The 18,491-nt window shown below is 40.3% G+C and overlaps 3 protein-coding genes across 5 annotated transcripts; 1 reads left to right on the top strand and 2 right to left on the bottom strand.

Annotated features, from left to right (window-relative positions):
• Positions 1-343: 343 nt before the first annotated feature.
• LOC124208661 (growth/differentiation factor 10-like) lies at positions 344-7,773 on the top strand. The gene is made up of 4 exons (XM_046606509.1): positions 344-930; positions 3,667-4,616; positions 5,442-5,615; positions 5,751-7,773. Exons 1-4 carry the CDS (start codon positions 606-608, stop codon positions 5,940-5,942), a joined length of 1,641 nt encoding a protein of 546 aa, XP_046462465.1. The 5' UTR covers positions 344-605; the 3' UTR covers positions 5,943-7,773.
• A 3,026-nt stretch (positions 7,774-10,799) lies between these two features.
• On the bottom strand, positions 10,800-12,401 carry LOC124208766 (caspase-1-like). The gene is made up of 5 exons (XM_046606639.1): positions 12,144-12,401; positions 11,802-12,064; positions 11,562-11,737; positions 11,356-11,488; positions 10,800-11,266 (listed from the first exon to the last, which is right to left on the bottom strand). The coding sequence occupies exons 1-5, from the start codon at positions 12,212-12,214 to the stop codon at positions 11,016-11,018; spliced, it is 894 nt and encodes a 297-aa protein (XP_046462595.1). The 5' UTR covers positions 12,215-12,401; the 3' UTR covers positions 10,800-11,015.
• A 253-nt stretch (positions 12,402-12,654) lies between these two features.
• Positions 12,655-17,256, bottom strand: LOC124208790. Of its 3 annotated transcripts, none has more exons than XM_046606660.1 (7): positions 17,049-17,233; positions 16,881-16,943; positions 16,572-16,782; positions 16,343-16,500; positions 16,062-16,263; positions 15,717-15,968; positions 12,655-13,255 (listed from the first exon to the last, which is right to left on the bottom strand). In XM_046606660.1, exons 1-7 carry the CDS (start codon positions 17,178-17,180, stop codon positions 12,774-12,776), a joined length of 1,500 nt encoding a protein of 499 aa, XP_046462616.1. In that variant the 5' UTR covers positions 17,181-17,233; the 3' UTR covers positions 12,655-12,773. The 3 variants fall into 3 exon arrangements, with proteins under 3 accessions (XP_046462616.1, XP_046462614.1, XP_046462615.1); XM_046606659.1 differs by lacking the exon at positions 12,655-13,255 and adding an exon at positions 15,020-15,630 and having other exon boundaries at positions 17,049-17,256; XM_046606658.1 differs by lacking the exons at positions 15,717-15,968; positions 16,062-16,263; positions 16,343-16,500; ... (1 more) ...; positions 16,881-16,943; positions 17,049-17,233 and adding exons at positions 13,342-13,593; positions 13,662-13,863; positions 13,947-14,101; positions 14,171-14,486; positions 14,550-14,712.
• Positions 17,257-18,491: the final 1,235 nt, after the last annotated feature.

Raw genomic sequence — 18,491 nt, forward strand, 5'->3', positions numbered from 1 at the left:
TTGGCATAAAGAAAATCAAAAACTGCGGGATCAGCCAGAGCCAAATTGAAAAGAGGTTAGACTTTTTCAAATATTTCTATGTGACTTTAAACATAAATGATTGAAAAGAAAAAATGACTAATCAGCTATTAACTTGTGTCGAATTGTTGTTGATGTTGTTGTTCTCCGGCCATTCAACACTTTGGCTCGCACAGTCCTCCTTATATATATTTTTCCTCTCTTTGGGTCCTCCTCTTTTGTGGGCCACCCCCTCCAACCACCTCCTTTTGCAACCACCACCCTCCCCACCGTATAGAAGAAGAAGAAGGAAGGAAGAAGAAGAAGAAGAAGGAAAAGAAGAAGAAGAAGAAAAGAGGAAGGTGCAGGTTAAAGCCTTTCTCGCTGGACTGGCCACTGTCAGTTGCACCCGAGCAAGTCGACAAGTAGTGCGCGCGCCAAACAACCGGACAAACTACTATTAATACTACTACTCTACAATTTGTTTTGATTTTTAATTCTTACCTCCAACAACAACAACAGTGTTTTGAGTTCAACTTGTTTTATTCCCGAATAGTTTTGTTTGTTTTCCCCTTCCGGAGGAATTTAAAAAAATAACAAAAACAAAAATGAGGATGTGGATTAAAGTGATTTTGATGATGGCCGTGGTGGTGGTGGTGGTGACGGGCGCTGGTGAGGAGGCCGGAACCGACAAGGAAATGATGCGCAACGCCATGGAACATTTGCTTCAAATCAGGCCGCCCGTTTCTGCTTCTGCTTCCGGTTCTTCCGGGCCGTCCGTCCGTACTAAGCGGCAAGATGTTTCACCAGACGACGCGACATCAGCGGCCTCGTCGCCTCACCTCTACATGATGGAACTCTACAAGAAATACCTGACGTCCGACACGATGAAGACCCGGAGTAACACCATCCGCAGTATCATCCCTTCCAGAGGTAAAAACAAACTCATTAAAACCTTAAAACCCACCCGAAAAAAATTAGACAATCATTAAAAACAAGTCAGAAAACAAACTTAAAAAAAGAAAACGGAAGATATTAAAAAAACATTCGTTTGAGCTAAAGGAAGTTAATCGTTATTTTTTAATTTTATCGCCGTATTAAAGAAGAAGAAGTTTTTTTTAAACCAAAATGGCTATGAAATAAAAATTAAAGACAATCAACCCTCCCAAAAAAATAAAGATTGTGAGCTATTAGGCCCATGCACATCTGGCCCCGCATGTTTGTGTCAAGTTTGTGTTTTAGCTGGTGCTGCTGCCTTTTGAAAACACAAGTCCATCTCGTCCAATCTAACCCATAACACAGGAGATAGTCGCAGAGTTATCGGGGTGCCCAGACACCCCCCAACACCCCCCAACCAACAGTCCTTACATATATATTATTTTTCCACTCTCTTTTCTGTAATAATAATTTGAAAATAGTTTTGGGTCGTTTTGGGGTTCGAAACATCACGCAGTTCTCTCTGCGCTCTTGAGAAATAACCAACAACTTTGAAGATGTTGTTGCCTCATAGAAACTGGGAGCTTTAACACACAAAACGGCGACTTGTGTAAATACGGCAATTCATCTTATCCCACATGGCCCCCCTCCTTCCAGCAGCAGAGACCCCGAAAACCTTTCATAGATCTGTATAAATATACTAAATACCTTTTTTCTCTTTTTGAAAAACAGAAAATATTAAGAAAACCGCATAACAACCCACCCTTATACATGTTATCCTCCCTTCCCCCCCCCCTTGTTTATCTTTTGAAAATAGTGGTGGTGGTGGTGGGGTCTGAACTGTCTAGTGTATAGGAAAACAAATCATGTTACGAAAAAAAGATGATTGCTGTTATATAGACACAGAGAGAAAATAAGAGAATAGGAGAAAAAAAGATGATTCGAATGTTTTGTCCGGGTGATGGCGGGCCCATAACCTTTTAGACGGACAAGTTTTGTTTTCTTATTTTATTTTTTTACCCCAAGTGATGACTAGACGGAATGTGTCTTGCCCATTTTTTTTCTTTCACATCATCTTGTTTGTCTATACCTCCCCAATTTTCTGGGTGGGAGGAGGTCTCAGGAAAAAATATTTTTCTTCTTCGTTGTTTTTAATACCAACAAGGGCGTGGTTCTCTCGATTCATTCCGGATTGAGAAAATCTAACAAAAAAGTTTCGGGGGGAGAAATGAATGCTCCAATCCAATCTCTTTTATTTTTTGACCCTCTAATTTCTTGTTCCATCTCCTCCTCGATTTCTTCTTCTTTTTTTGAGCTTCCACCTCTGCGCATAGAGATAATTCACTGTATATTTTCTTATTTATTTCTTTTTTTTCTCTTTTGCCACCTGCATGTGCCGCTCGACTCCCGCCGCTCTCTCTCTCCTGTTTTTACAATCGATAGGATAAGTTGCGGCACTGCCAAAAAAAGTTAAAAAACTACGCGCGGCAAATAATAATAATAATCTTTCGAGTCATCCCGACAAAAATAAAAAAAACTGGGATCGCAATGTAACATGCAAATAAAGCCATTCGAGACGCGCCGTTGATTGAAAAATAGCCGAAAAAAACAAACAAACAAACAAAACCGAAAAAAGAAAATAGTAAGATAGGGAAAAAATTCCGTAAGAAAAGGAGCTGCTGGAAAGATATGCAAACACTCGTTTTTTCTTCTTCTTCTTCTTCTGCTTTGCCCCGACTGTATCTTTATGACGGAAAGCCATTAGGAGTCGGGAAGGAAAAAAGGGTCTCACATAGCTCTAAAGGGCCTCTTCTTCTTTTTTGTGAAAGAGCAAAAGCGAACGAGAAGAAGAGTCCATTATGAGAGTCGGTCACGAAATCAGACGGACGGGAAAGAAGAAGAAAAAAAGCAGTCCAGCTGGGGCGCTCCCCGCCAGCCATCGTCGTTTCTTTTTCTTCCATGAATTTTATTGGAGTTTTTCCCTACATTTCACGCAGCTGTGTGTGTGCTGGAAAACTTTTTTTTAGTAGGAAAAAAAACATTTGAATAGAAATAAAAGTTTTCCGCCGTCTAAATGTTATATTGCGATGGGCACGGAACGATGACTCGGTAATCATCGCCTATTCAACAACTTAAACCCAAAAAAGTTCCGATTTGCCCAGTCTCTCTCAGGTGTTAGGGAAAGAAAAATGTAATTGATTATATATTCTCTAGCCGTCTATAATTCGATTTGGCCGGTGTTTTATATTTATTTCCCAATATTCACCTGGAATTCTATGCGGTTCCGATCGGATCCAGAAATAAATATAAAGAAAAAGGCATTCGCTTTGTCTCTGTCTTTAAGTGAATTTAAATGCTAATGCGCCACGACGGAATAATATAATCTCATGTAAAAATAATAAAAAGCCCACGGAGAAAGAAGTAGAAGAAAAAATGAAGCCCGTCGAAAACAAAAGCCCCCAACTGACAGACGGCCCAGCCCAGCTGGAGGGGTGAAAGTTTTTGTGTGTAACTGAACACGAGACGAGACTAGAGAGAGTTAGATCCAATACAACCAACCCAAACCACGCAACATTGCCTGCGCATTATATTCTATCAGTTGCGAGGGATGGATCAAGAAGCCCTAAAGATAATTTCGATACGGTTATCCTATATATATCTGCCGATAAATACTTAGATCTGGTTGCTGGAAATGTTAAACTGATGGATGGACTTTTTTGGGTTGTTTTGCAGGTCAAGTCGGTGGCGAGGAGATGCTCCTGTTCAATTTGAGCGGGTTGACCCGAAGCGAGGAGATCGGGTCGGTGGAATTGCATTTCTACAAGCGGCGGGCCGTCGGCCGGAAGAAGATGAGCAGCAAGGCCCATCACCAACACCACCTGCAGGGATTCGCCCTGGACCCGTCCGTCCAAGGATCGCCGGTCCGTCTCATTGGCAAGTGGCAAGTGGCGCTGGACAAGCGCGGATGGCAAGTCTACGACGTCAGCCAGGCCGTCCATTCCGTTTCCCGTCAGCAATCATCGCCCACCGGCCAGCAGCAGCAGCAGCTGGGCTTCATGTTCCAGGGCGTCAAGCGCTCGTCGGGCCTCTACGAGAATTTGCCCATCGATTCCGTCCTCCGGATGGATCCGTCGCCCTTCCTGGTGGTTTTCTCCAACGAGAGGTCCAACGCCACTCTGGAGGAGACGGGCCTCGTCTCCCAGCGCGATCTCAACGCTTTGCCCGACTCCCAGGATGCTGTCCAGCCAGAGCAGCAGCAGCCGGGCGACGCCAGCCGTCTGCGTCGCTCCATCGACGATAACGAACTGCCCGAAGCTGACCATTACCTCAACAGCAATGTCATCCCTCAAACCAGTCCGGGAATGTTGCAGGCCCGCTCATCATCTTCGTCGCGTCAGCCGGCCGGCGGCCCAGCAGCAGCAGCAGCAACAGCAGCAGGTAGCCGCAAGATAAGTGGTGAAGCCAGCAGCAGTAGTAAGAGCAGCAGCAGCACTCTACCTTATCCCAAGTCTCATTCATCGGGAGTGGCTGGTGCCACCTTGGCCTGGCCGGAAGATAAGAGGAAAAGGACGGGCAGCGGTAGCGGTGGCGGCAGTGGCAATGGCAATGGCGGCGGCAGCAACAGCCGCAAGGGAAAGCGACGTAACCGCAAGCTGCCAGAAACCTGGCATTACAATCAACAGGTAGAGGATAGATTTATAGACTCTCTATGAGCGCATTTGAATATTTCTAAATAATATCTAGACGATGGATCCTATTTTCTCTCTAGCTAGTCCCTTTTTCTCTGCTGGTAAAATAGCACGCACGCTTTTATTTTGTTGAAAAAAGAAAGATGGGCGACGACTCCGCCCATCCATTGAGCTACTCAGTTTTATCAGCCATCTTACTTCCCTCTTTCTCTCCGTCTTTCAAAAAAGAAAAAGCTTTTATCGGTCATCTTCGGTCGAGTCAAAACTTGAAAGAAGACTCGTATTTAGTGAAGGAGAAACACACAACAGACAACGCACACGGGCCCTGTAAATGGAAGAGATCCTCTTAACTCCATTGTTGTCTGTTGATTCAAAAAAGCGCGCTTTCTTTTTTCCGCTTTTTTTTACAATAGCCGCTTTTAAAAAAATAATAATAATTATAGACTAAACTTCACTTGTAGTATCTTTTCACGGGGTTTTTTAAAAAAGATTTTTATTTTTTATTTTTTCTACGTTGACTGACAAGCCGAAAACCAGTTGACATGGGCATAACACAAAAGAGCTTTCTGCTGTTCGAAAATGCGCGCGCGCACCCGCATCATCACACACAGATTTTAACCGCATCTCGCACTCTATCTTCTATTCTTATTTTTTTTTTCTAAAAGGCTTTTTAACGTTCAGGCGTTTCTTATTTTTTGGTGGTGGTGGGGGGAGAATGTATCCAATCACGCATAGATGATGGAATTTTATTTTTGTGTGTAGAACTGACAATTTAATTTCCCTTTTTTTTCTTTGTTGAATTTGTTTTTTTCTGTTTAGCAACACGTCAACGATGCCAGACTTGACGTGCCGGAAGATGCCGGCAGATCGCTGTGCCAGCGCCGGAAATTGACGGTCGACTTCAACGAAATCGGCTGGGGAGAGTGGATCATATCGCCAAAGACATTCGAGGCCCAGTACTGCGCCGGCCGCTGTCCTTTCCCTCTAACTAAGGTAAAATAATCTAAACTAAATCAAATCATCTAATATTATACTACATATACTGTCGCCGATCGATGATATTGGAACTTTGATCCGATTTTTATTATTTTGTATTAACGAGTTTCTGTCTTAATGGTTGTATATTAGGAGTTGAATCCGACGAATCACGCAACTATCCAGAGTATCGTTCACGCCATCGGCGGCCATCCGGAAGTGCCGGCTCCGTGCTGCGTGCCCGACGTCCTGTCGTCGCTGACGCTTCTTTACTTTGACGACAACCGCAACGTCGTCCTCAAGAATTACCCCAGCATGACGGCAGAGAGCTGCGCTTGCCGGTGAATTTCTTATTTTTGTTTTTTCCCCATCAATTCCAAACATAAGATGATGATGATGCCCGGCTCTGGCGATGCAATAGCAGAAATTCATCCCCTCCACATCCAATCAGCTCGCACGAGCCAACACGCAACCTCGTCAAAAAATCAAACAAAATTGGACACTACAACAAACACACAAGACCAGCCACATTCCCCCACCAAACACACACCACATATAACCTCTAGGAGCCGCCAATCAGCAGCAGTTGTGTACAGAGAGAGAGACAATCCAGTGAAAAAATCCACTTTTTTTTTCTTTTCTATCTCATTTTTACATTCGACAATTTCGCCTCCCGACTTGTTTTTTTTTTTAATTTGTCGTCAATTTGAACTTATCGATTTTTTTTTATTCCTGAAGTCTAATAATTAATTCATTTTAATCATTAAAAATTAATAATTACTAATAAACTACATCGTCAATTCGTAACAGATAACGAGAGATTGTCCATCGAGATGTTTAGATATCAAACCCAAACCCCACCCCTCCACTTTTTTTTCTCGAAACTTTTATCAAAAATTACCTGAAATGGCATTTGGCTAAATTCGTTCCCGCTAATAATTTCGCTGTCTCATTTAAAAAAAAACAAAAAAAAAAAAAAAAAATTAACTTTTTTAAAAGATATTATAAATTCGAAAAAACAAAACAAGAGAGAGGATAGGTCAACCGAAATGTATATACCTGAGTGTCCAATATCTGAGCCGGACATGGTATATATTAAAAAATAACAAACAGCCATACAGAGAGGAAAAGAGAGATTGACCCCACCTTGTTATTTAAATATTTTAAAAAGATCCCCCCTTTAAAAAAAATTCTTGTTTCAACAAATTCGGGAACGATGTAATATCGACAGAGTCCTTTGTTGTGCAAACTAGAAAGACAAAAAAAGAATTATCGGACGGACCGATATGAGAGAGAAAACAAAACAAAAAACAAAACTAAACTAATTCCGTTGTTGTTTGTGTGTGTGTGTGTGTGTGTGTGTAGTACGTTGTTTGTTGTAATCACGTCTATATGGCCAAAACGGGAGCGCTCGAGGGATTCTTTCTTGTTGATTCTTCTTCTTTTCTTTCCCTCCTTCCACATCATATATAGAGTACTACTATACTACTACCTATACCACCCATCTCCTCTCTATTATATTTACTATTTCTATATAATATAATATAGGAACGATGTTGTTGGACGTGTTCTCTTCTTTCTTTCTTTCTTTTTTCCAGCTTCCCCAATTTTATCTCGGACTCTGTTTTCCCCTTTTTTTTAAATATTTTTTTTCGCTGCTGTTCTGCTGTTCTGCTGTTGTTTATGTTTCTCGTAACTGGCTGTTCTCTGATTGCAGTTGGCAGCCGTGTGCGATGGTATGTCCTAGTCATCATATTTCCTCGTGTTTCTTCTTCTTCTTCTTCTTATATTTTCGCCCTGATTTTTCTTTTTCTTTTTTTAAATTTCTCCATCTTGCCCAGCTCCTCTCAAGTTTATTATTATTATCTTCTTTCCTTTTTTTCCGTCTCGTCTTTCTCTCTCTCGTTTCTATATTTTACAAATTAAGCCATTTTCTTTTTTTTTTCTTTTTAAACAAACGCAAGTTTTCTTTCTTTTTTTTTGTAATTTTTAATAATATGTTCTAACGATTTATCCACATCCGGCGTGTCTCGTCTGTTACAAAAATACTGTCGAAAAAACAAAAAGAAAAAAAAAACATATTTTGTCTTCCCTTTTTTTATTTTTATTTTTTCGCTCCCTCCTTATTATTGCATCAACCCCATAAATTACAATAAAATTCTCACACGTTCATCGACCGAATTTGTTTTCATTTCAACTACGTAATTACGTGTCCACCGTTTTGTACATAGACACGCAAACATAGAAATGTCGAAAAACAAAAATCAGAAAAAAAGGTTTTTCAACAAATTTATTCCGTTCGATATTATAGTAATATCATAGTAATATCGTGTGCGCGGGACCTTGGGTGTAGATAACTAAAGTTGTGTGTGTGTGTATCTTGGAAGCCGGAAAATATAGTATTCGTAAGGGTACGAGTGGGGAAGGAGGGGATCATGGAGGGGGGAAGGAAATAACTTTTGACTCTGGTGAATCGCATTACCGTTGACTTGACATTTGACCGACCCAGCGGCTCTCCACCGTGACCCGAAACTCTTCTTTAATGATATACATAAAGCCTCTTTTCTTTTCTCCATACGTCTATCCTATATCTAGCTGTCTGCATATACACGGCTGATGATGTGGGAAAGAAGAAAAGGGAATCGAGAGAGCGACGATATGAATGTCTTGGATGTAATTTTTTTTTATTTTTTACGGCGGAAGCAACTACACACACTCACAAAGTGGAATGCGGAGAACTATCGGAAAAAGCTATGGGAGGAACGAAAGAGATCCATCAGTTTATTACCAACCAGCTGTGTAACATTTGTATACGCGTTTACTATATATTTGAATAGAGAAGAAGAAGAAGAAGAAGGAAAAAGAAAACTAGTTAAAACGTCAAAACGGGCGTCATCATTCGTCAAACAAGTGAATTTGTCCAGCACAGACGAGAAAAGGAAAAGTCCCGCGACTGCGGCCGGCCTCCCACCAAGCCCAGAAGAGCTCGGCATTTCTCACGAGTGTGAAATAAACGATGCACACTCCGTCAAACGTTATACAACCGAGCTGGACTGCTCAGTCTATATATTCCACCACCACCTTTTCTTTTCCACTATGCTCCTCCTTTTCGGTGCTGCTGCTGTGTGGGGTGGAAATTCGAGCTAGTGAATAGACAGAAGAAAAAGAAACTTGACATCCTCGTACATCAAACAACCGTCGTCCCTCAACACACACACACACACAATAAGTTTGGGAATCCGAACGGCAGCAGCAGCGACCAGCAGGAGCTAATTACAAAAAGAAAAAAGGGGGAATGATGATCGATGACGGCAATTACGACCAACAATGGCTCCCACATCGGTCGTGGACGTTGTACAACATTTCGAATCATCCGAATCATATAATACATGTGTGTACATGTATACTTAACAATCTCCTACGTGTATGAAAGAGAAAGAAGAAGAAAGAAAAAGAACAAACATGAAAAACTAAAATCAAGCCGGGCCACAAGAAATATAACAACAACAACAACAACAACAACAACAATAAGAAAACAAGAAGAATGGCTGACCAGTCATCGAGTCGACACGTACAAGACCTTTCAGGCTAATCAGGTTACGCGCGGTTTCACCCGCGTCTCGAGTGATCGCCAGCCGAGATATTACCGAGTCGTCCAATTAGCTTGATGGCCACATCAACCAACCCATCACGCACGTATGTTTCTCTTTTTTTCTTTTTTTAAAAGTTTTTCCTTTTTTCCTTTTCTTTCCACGGGTTAGAAAAACCGGACCTTTTTATCGAACGGGTTGGCACGAACCGGTCCGTACCCAGCAGCTGAGTACTTTTTATTTCCCGATTTCGTTTGTATATATATATATACTTTGACTCGGACGTGATATTACATGGTGGTTATTATTATCATCTATTGGGAGGTCCATGTCTGACCGGCGGCCGCCTCGGCAGCCAAATTGAATTCTATTTTTATTTTATTTTTTTCAAAAATCAAAATTTTACCGCGAAAAATTCTTGGTGTATATTTTATTGCCGATAGCGATGTATGCGCATCTCTCTCCCCCTTCTTCCAGCCGCCATTGGGAGAAAACACACCGGGGCGGACACTTTGTAACCTTTTTTCCCGATTTGATTTATTCATCCATTTTTTCTCTCTTCTTTAAGTTCGGGGGTGAAATGTTGGAGGAGAAAATCTCTAGGCCAAAAAAAGCACAAAAACGAACGGAACCAAAACCTTGTGGAGATCGTAAAAGAAGGGGCTCAGGTAACAAAGGAGGGAAGAAGAAAAAAAAAGAGATATTTAGGACGGTGTCACCATCTACCACGACTGTAAATCAAACGGGGCCAAACGTTCCACCTCTATACTTTGTTCCCATGCACACACACGCCGTCCGTCCACTTTTTTTTGTAGATGTTTTATTTTGGCCAATAATTGCCAGGTTTGCAAACGGGTTTTTTTTCTAACGATCTTTTGACGGTCCAGCGGTGAAATAATGGCCTCAAGTAGAGTACTAATAGCTAGAGCCAATTGGAACGGGATATCCTATCATAAATGAAGGGGGAGATGGCTGCTGCTGCTGGTCTGCCTGCTGTTGCCTTGGAGATATTTGTTTGGTTTCTATTACGTTTTGGGCTACCGGTCTAAAGTCGAAAAAAAAAAATCTATTTATGGCGGAATATTTAAAGCCACACCCGTGGTTTTCCAACAGAAAATAAAGGGGGAAAAATAAAAGTTAAGAGAGAGAGAGAGAGACAGTTCAACTCGGATATCTGATCGGAATTTTAGATTTATGGAGACGTTGGAGATGCCCAACTGAGCTCATGTTGCCTGTCCATATTCCCCTGTTCCTCTCCCCGCAGCTTATTTGTAGACGATAGGGGGGGGGGGGGGCCGGGCCAGCAACGACGGACAAGAGAAATAGAGAAGCATGCAGCATTAATGAAGAGACCTGCTGATCAAAATGGACTGTTATAGGTAGAGCTTAAGAGCTCATCCACATTTTAAGTCCTCTTTGTTGGACACTAAATCCACCGGCCGTTAGTTTTACAGCTCTGCACTGCCACAAAAGGAAGCCCCTGCAACGGCCCTTCATTCATGAGACGGACTTGTAAGTTAATCGCTGACCATTTCCAAAAAAGAAAAAGAAAACGTGAACACGGTGTCGACCTCGTTTGTTTCTCGAAATAACTTGACGCCCAGTCCGTCCATTTAACCGAAATGGTTTGCCCGTGTATACAAACGGCTTCGCATTGCATTGATACAAACACAGCACTTTAGCAAATAAAAAAGTGAGCAAAGTATTGAATTGTCGTCTGAAAGACTTACTTGATGAGATAGAAAGTGCGATCGAACTTAAATCGTTGTGAAGAATTCTTGATAAGGAGAAGAACAAGGCAACATTTTCTTGTTTCGTAGCTTTTCAATCAAATACGGCGAGTCGTCTTGCGCTTGAAATAAATTTTCCGAGTCAAGAGACTCGTGACGCAGGGAATTTGCTTGCGCTGGTGCATGTTCGAGTCTTGAGGCGTATTGGATTCGAAGCCGATCGAGACTATTCGAGAGACGGTCGTCATCAAGGAGAGTAGATCGTCTTCTCGGCCGCGCTCCGACAGCACGTAGCACAACGCCTGGACGAACCAAGATCCGTTAGTCGTATTGCGCCAGGAATAGAAACCTAAAAAGGCAACCGGGGCGCCCACAAAATGGCAATGGAGTAAGTCATTGGGAGTAAATTAGGTACGTTTTTCACAATGTCATTTTTACCCGGAACAGTTGAATACGCAATCAGGAAATCCGCGTGAGTGGGTATTTTGTAAGCCACTGCACTGGGCGAATCGGTTTCTGTGACTCTGGGCAACATTGTTGTACCTGCATCCAATCTGTCCCCCTGGCAAGCCTTTTCAAAGTAAACCATAATTAACTCAAGGTATTTGGGGACAGTGAAGTCCATTTTTTTAAATAATGTTTACCTGAATAAAGAAAAGCTTTGGTTTTCCAGCCAATGTGGGACATTGGTCAGACGTAAAGTGGGACCACAATTTTTCAGGTTTGTACTGCTGGTCTTTGGCATACAATATGCCATCATCACCATGGGACATCAATGCAACGAGAACACAATCGTGTTCAGAGTGATCCTCACTTGCCACTGAAAAAAAAATCACAAATAAATCAAAATTGAAAATGAAATTCAACTATGGGAAATTGCTTACATTTAATTATTTCAGTATTTAGTTCATTGAATGTCAGATCATTGAAATATGTGACATCAAAGTCCAGTTCCCTCAACCTCATGTACAGGTTGTCTCTGTCTTTAGATGTTCCAGCACGTGGTTTTAAATCAAGATTGGGGTTGAAGTTTTCGTGATTAAAGATGCAAGCCTTCCCTCGCTTCACATGATTCATGTTATATGCTTCTGAGTCACGATCAACAGGTAGGAAAGCAAAGCTGGGAAGGTCGGTATTCAAGCCAGGCCTTCAAAGACAAAAAATAAATGTGATTAGTGATTACTTGAGTGTCAAATAGTTTCAAGCCTTTCTTTTTTTTTACTTACTGTTTGAATTTAACATCAGGTTCATCATGTTTTGAACCCAATTCATTATTCTGAATTCCAACTTCCTCCATTTTATTTTACAAAACAATATTATGCCACTTGTTGGTTAGTGTTCAGGAATGACTCAACCAAGATGACTCAAACAGTTTTATACTATTTAGCAATAGATTTTTTCACAATCACAGTTTACTTGACAGTTCCTATCTCTGTGCATTGATTTTAACGAACCTGCCTCTGCCTCCTTTATTCGAGTTGAAAAAGACATCAGCGCAACCTACTGACGAAATGACCAAGCAGTTTCCCGGACGGTTGGCGGGTTGGAGCAATCTGTTTAAAAAAATAAATAATTTATAAAATGATTTTTTATCTTTTTCTAGAATCAAGGGATGAATCACTTAGGCTATGGTGTGTTGAACTCCATAGCAACTGCATCGTAATGTTAATTGCGAATGCATCTCATTCCTTGTTTGTTGTTTCCAAAATGAGAAACTACAAGTCTGGCATTTTTTGTTCAAATAGTTTTATTGTTAGAAATCAGCAAAGAAAGTCAATTAGTCATTTTCAATCGCACAGTAAATAATTTCTGTCTTGAATTTTAAATGAACATTTTCATTCCGAATCATGCAATCATCACACCATCAACGTTTTTACAAACTGGGAAATGTCTTCCTCGAGCAGGAAACCATTAAATTGGCTGAATGGACCATTCAAAGTCGTCCCTGGTGTTAAGTAATCAATTTCTAACCAGATTTGATCTCCCTTATTCAAATTCAACGTTGATTGAAGGGAAAGGGTTTCATCTTGCACTGTGGCGCTGATCTCGTCAGAATAACTCCTTGCAATTCGATCCCCGTTCTTATACAAATAAAGATAACAATTCTGTATTGTCGAAGATCCCGTAAATCGTATCAGTCCCGTGAAGGAGAAAAAGTACTTGCCCGCGACCGGTGCCGTGAATTTGCCTGATGTAAAATTCATGGCTCCTCCCACGTTTAGTATTTCAACGTCGAATGGAATAGGGATCTTAGTTTCGTTAAAGGTTACGTTTCTTTGAGCGTAGAAGTAGGTAGGAGAAGATTTAACATCCGCGTAACCGATCCACGTCTGGAAACCTGCAAATTTGATTATGTATTACTATGTAGAACTATAAATCGTTACAAGTTTACAATACGTGAACTTGTATTAAAGAAGCTCATACCTGAGTCAAAGGGCAGTTTATTAAAATCGCAATAAACAGCTTCAATCATTGCTCTTCCCATAACGGAATATAATCCACTCAAGGTGTGCCCCTTTCTCCACAAATCTTCGCATGACTTTGGCATTCCAGTGACAGTCACTTGTCCGGTACATTCAAAACGGCCAAGTGTGTGGACACCTGATGAAGTCTCTAGTTGAGTTCGACCAAAATTCAGCCGAGTAATGGGCAGAACAGTTTTATCAGTAATGACTCCTGCGTTTGTTAAAAATAGTTGGTCGGTTATTTAACATTCAAAAGAATCTTTTAAGATGATATTGAACCATCGTCGGATAACTGAATAGGCGCAGCAGAGTCGCAGTTGCATGTTAAAGGAGTTTCGACGCAATTTCCATCGATCCCGCACTGGCAGGTGTGGGTGTCTGTGTTGTTGCCCGACCAGAAATATTTGGCAATGCCTCCTTTGTCGTTCCACCAACAATAAGAAACCCCAGCAATTTCAAAAGGAGAAAAGTTGCAATCATACTAGGTCCAGTAAAAATATTAATGCGACTATATTAGTTTCATCCATGCAAGTTTAAGGGAAACTTCAAACTTGTGCTACTAACTTTAATTATCTGATGGCATTCCGCCGATAACTCAGCCAAAGCTGACATTTGTCTACTAGTGGCGTTGTAGTTGATGGCTCTGGAATAACAACCCGGATCGGCGCAATGGCCCACGTTCAAAGGTCCTTCGCTATCGTGTGGGATGGATGTGGATTCTACAACGTCAAGTTAAGTGAAATCTTTTAGAATATTCATTCAGATTCTGGATATTTTCTTGTTCAGACCTTTAATCATGTCGCAGTAGACGTAAATGGGGTTGTCACCAACTCCCTGGCCGTCAGGATCGATCCAGTTCATTCCGGAAGTGAGGAATGGGTCCGCTAGATGAGCCTCTCTGCACGTTCTGTGGATGCTGCCGCTCTTTCCACCTGATTGGGCGTTGACTGCATCGACGTATTTAAAAATGGATTTTGAGTTGACTACTCGTTCATTCTCCAGGGCGAGTTCCAACCTGGCAACTTTTTGTTCGAGCACTTCTAGCCTGGCGTCTTTGATTTCCAGTTGAACGACATTCTCTTTCAATACTTGTCTCACTTCAATCTTGTTTAGATTTAATTCAATTTATTACGAAAATTCATTGGTGAATCTGAGAGAAATTCTTACCAACTGATCAGATAATTGTTGCAAGCGCTCCTCTACAGAAAGGCCATTTGCGATCGTAATAGACCAGCATAATAAAACTAAAATGCCAACTGGTAATAGCGAAGCGAAGATGCGACCCATGTTTTCTACTTTTTTTAAAGAAAGTGCACTAAATTCTGAATGATCCTTGCTTATAATCTTATATACTATATCAGATCGATAGATAAGAAGTGCGGGGAACTATTTTTTTGTGCGCGTGATTTTATGTGCGTTGTTTTTTAAGGTGCAAAAGTCAGATGTGTTTATTCGAATTCGAATGCGGGTCATGATTACTAATCAATTTGTGCAAGCAGTAGCCTAAACAACGGAAAGTAAATGGCGATATGAAACATAACGTCGCATATCGAAGAAATTGATGATGGTATTATGATAATTGTGAATGCATCTCATTCCTTGTTTACAGCAAGAGAAACTACAAGTAAAATATTTTCATTTTATCAAATATTTTTATTGTTATAAATTACCAGAGAAAGCCAATTATTCATTTTCAATCGCACAGTAAATAATTTCTGTTTTGAATTTTTAAAAATGAACATTTTCATTTCGAATCATCACAGCACCATCACAGTTTTTACAAACTGGGAAATGTCTTCCTCGAGCAGGAAACCATTAAATTGGTTGTTTAAACTTCCATACAGAAACGTCTCTGGTGTCAAGGAATCAATTTCTAACCAGATTTGATCTCCCTTATTCAAATTTAACGTTGATTGAAGGGAAAGGGTTTCATCTTCCAATGCGGTGCTGGTCTCGTCAGAATAACTTTTTGTAATTAGATCCCCGTTCTTATACAAATAAAGCGGACAATATTGCCGAGTCGAAGATCCCATAAATCGTATCAGTCCAGTGAAGGAGAAAAAGTACTTGCCCGCGACCGGTGCCGTGAATTTGCCTGATGTCAAATTCATGGCTCCTCCCACGTTTAGTAGTTCAACGTCGAATGGAATAGGAATATTAGTTTCATTAAAATAGGTAGCGTTCCTTTGAGCGTAGAAATAGGTAGGCGATGATTTAACATCTGCGTAACCAATCCACGTCTGGAAACCTGAAAATTTTATTATGTATTACTAACTAGGACTATGAATCGTTGCAAGTTTACAATACGTGGACTTGTATTGAAGCATTTTATACCTGGATCAGAGGGCAGTTTAGCAAAATCGCAATAAACAGTTTCAATCATTGCCGTTCCCATAACGGAATATAATCCACTCAAGGTGTGTCCCTTTCTCCACAAATCTTGGCATGAGGATGTCATCCCCGTTTCACTCATCTGTCCTGAACATTCGAAACGGCCCAGAGTGTGAACACCGGACGAAGTGTCCAGCTGGGTCCGTCCGAAATTTAGGCGCGTAATGGGCAAGATCTCCTTGTCTGTTATGACACCTGCGCGAGCAAAAAAAATTAACATAGATAAATCATTAAAAAATGAAATAAAATAAGACGACAATTTTGAATCAGAATTAGTATTTAACTTACCATAATCGGTTAATTGCACTGGCGCCATGGAGTCACAATTGCATTTGACGGCGGCATCAACGCATTTTCCGTCAATCCCGCACTGACAAATGTGAACACTCGAATCACTTCCGGCCCAGAAATATTGCGGATTTCCGTCTTTGTCGTTCCACCAGGAGTAAGCGGCGTTACTGAACTCCAACGGGGCGAAGTTGCAATCATACTAGAGTTAAATAAATAGCGAATTACAATTTGTTTTATGAATATCGATAGGCCTAAATAAAGATAAATAATTAGTATACCTTAATTGACTGCTGGCATTTTGCGGACATTTCAGCCAAGGCTTTCAGTTGTCTTATGCTGGTCACATTGTAATTGATTGCCCTGGAATAGCATCCAGGATCAGGACAATGGTCTACTTCCATTGGTAACTCACTATCGTGGGAAACGACAGTTGATCCTATACATATGAAAAATGGCAAATTAGAAAATTATCCGCATTTCTAGAACTTGATTGTTTTATCATTTTACCTGTCGACATGTCGCAAAAAACGGAAATGGGAGCTTCTCCCACTCCTTGGCCGTCCGGATCGATCCAGTACATTCCGGATGTCAGGGATGGATCAGTATCGTGAATCTCGTGACATGTTCTTGGCGTGTTGTTGTTCCCGGCTGCTACTTGTATTTTTTCTTGACTTCGTAATTCATGTTCCAGTCGGGCGACTTTTTCTTCCAACATTTTCTGTTGATGTTCAATTTAAAAGAAAAAAAGTTAATCAAATGTTTTAACGTAAAATATTAGATTGGAGCAATAAAATCAGAAATCGAGTTCTTGCTTACATCTTTCGCTTCGAGTTGAGCATTTTTAGCTTCGATGGCTACGATGTCTTCTTTTAATTTAATCTAAATTAAAATTAAATTTTTAAATAAAATAATAAAATTAATTAATTTTTCTTGAACGAATTTGTCGGGGTAGAATTAAAAATTCAGACTCGTAATTTAACTTACGTAATTTTCTCTTAGCCCTTGTAATTGCTCGTGTAATTCGTCCAAGGTAAAAGTAGCCGTGGCTGAGAAACTCGGCCAGGCTAATAATACCAGCAAACCAATTCGAATGATTCCTGTCGAACACTGAACCATTTTTACCTTCCAAGTTCAGATTGGTCCTGTTTCTCGACTGGGAAAAACAACGTTATTTATACTACGAAAAACGGCTGCATTGAAGCGTACCAACTGCGGACTACGATCTTTATATCGGATAACGAAGTAAAAATAGGGTTGCTTCTCATCTTTGCCCAATCAAAAATTAGTGTTCATTTCACTCCAATATAAGCTCCGTTCTCAATACTCACGTGATTGCCCTCAACTTGCGAAATATGCTCGGACATAATCGCATTCAAGACATTTCACCTTTGGCTTTGACCTAGATTCGGCATGACGCATTCTTATCCAATTTTAGACTGATAAAGTGGAAAACAAATCGATATTGATTGGTTGCAAAATCCAACAGAGGAGATCGATTCTCCGCGTCCATATTCCTATACGACGGCGATAAAGAAATTCAATTAAGTAAAATGCGGTAAAATGGAAGTGAGAAGAATTATTAAATCTGATTTTTTCCGACCGTTTCTTCTATGGAGGGTTAAGAAAGAGAAAAAAAAGAAAAATATTTCGTTACTGAAATTTTACTGTTCTTAGTTTCAACTCAAATGAAATTTATTTCACATACATCAAGTGAAGATTACAATGGCAAGTGGTTACTCTACTTGATTTTGCGTCCTGTTCGTTTCTTTAGATTCTTCACAGTTTTGGAGGTCCTGGGTCCTGGGTTCCTACCTCAGTACGAGTAAGTAAAACCTAAATCAGTCGGAACTAGAAGGTCAGGAAACCGGAAGAAGTTGATCTCTTTGATTTCCTTCCGTCAAAATGAGGAGCAAAAATTTCGAAAGAAATTCTAATCATGGTTGAATTCACCTTTTATACAAAAGAATATATATTTCATTGTGCCGTGCTGATCAACGTCAACTTTTGTAAAGCCTTAAACAAAATATTGTTTAATGCGCAATAGAAAAAATGTACTGTCAAACTAGTTGTCAAGAAAAGTTATTCATTTAAATGTAACCTATAACTTTTTTTTCAACTGAGTACAATGTTTATAAAAAAAAAATTTTGAAATGAAACGTTCTTAACGCACCAATCCAGACATGAGAATTAGTATATACAAGATATATTGATACACAAATTATGCAATAGAGAATCTTTATTTCTGCTTAAAAAAAGTGCCGATAAAAAAATATGCCAATTGACGCTTAAGTTACGAATTTTAAACAGCTTTGAGGGTTAGAACTAGAACTCTTGTGCGAAATAAAATTATACATGGAAATATTCTTCGTTGTTTACAGACAATTACAGCCACTATATAAAGCTTGACGAAGCTGAAGAAAGTTGTTA

This window comes from Daphnia pulex, chromosome 12, assembly GCF_021134715.1.
Source record: "Daphnia pulex isolate KAP4 chromosome 12, ASM2113471v1".
Lineage (NCBI taxonomy): Eukaryota > Metazoa > Arthropoda > Branchiopoda > Diplostraca > Daphniidae > Daphnia > Daphnia pulex.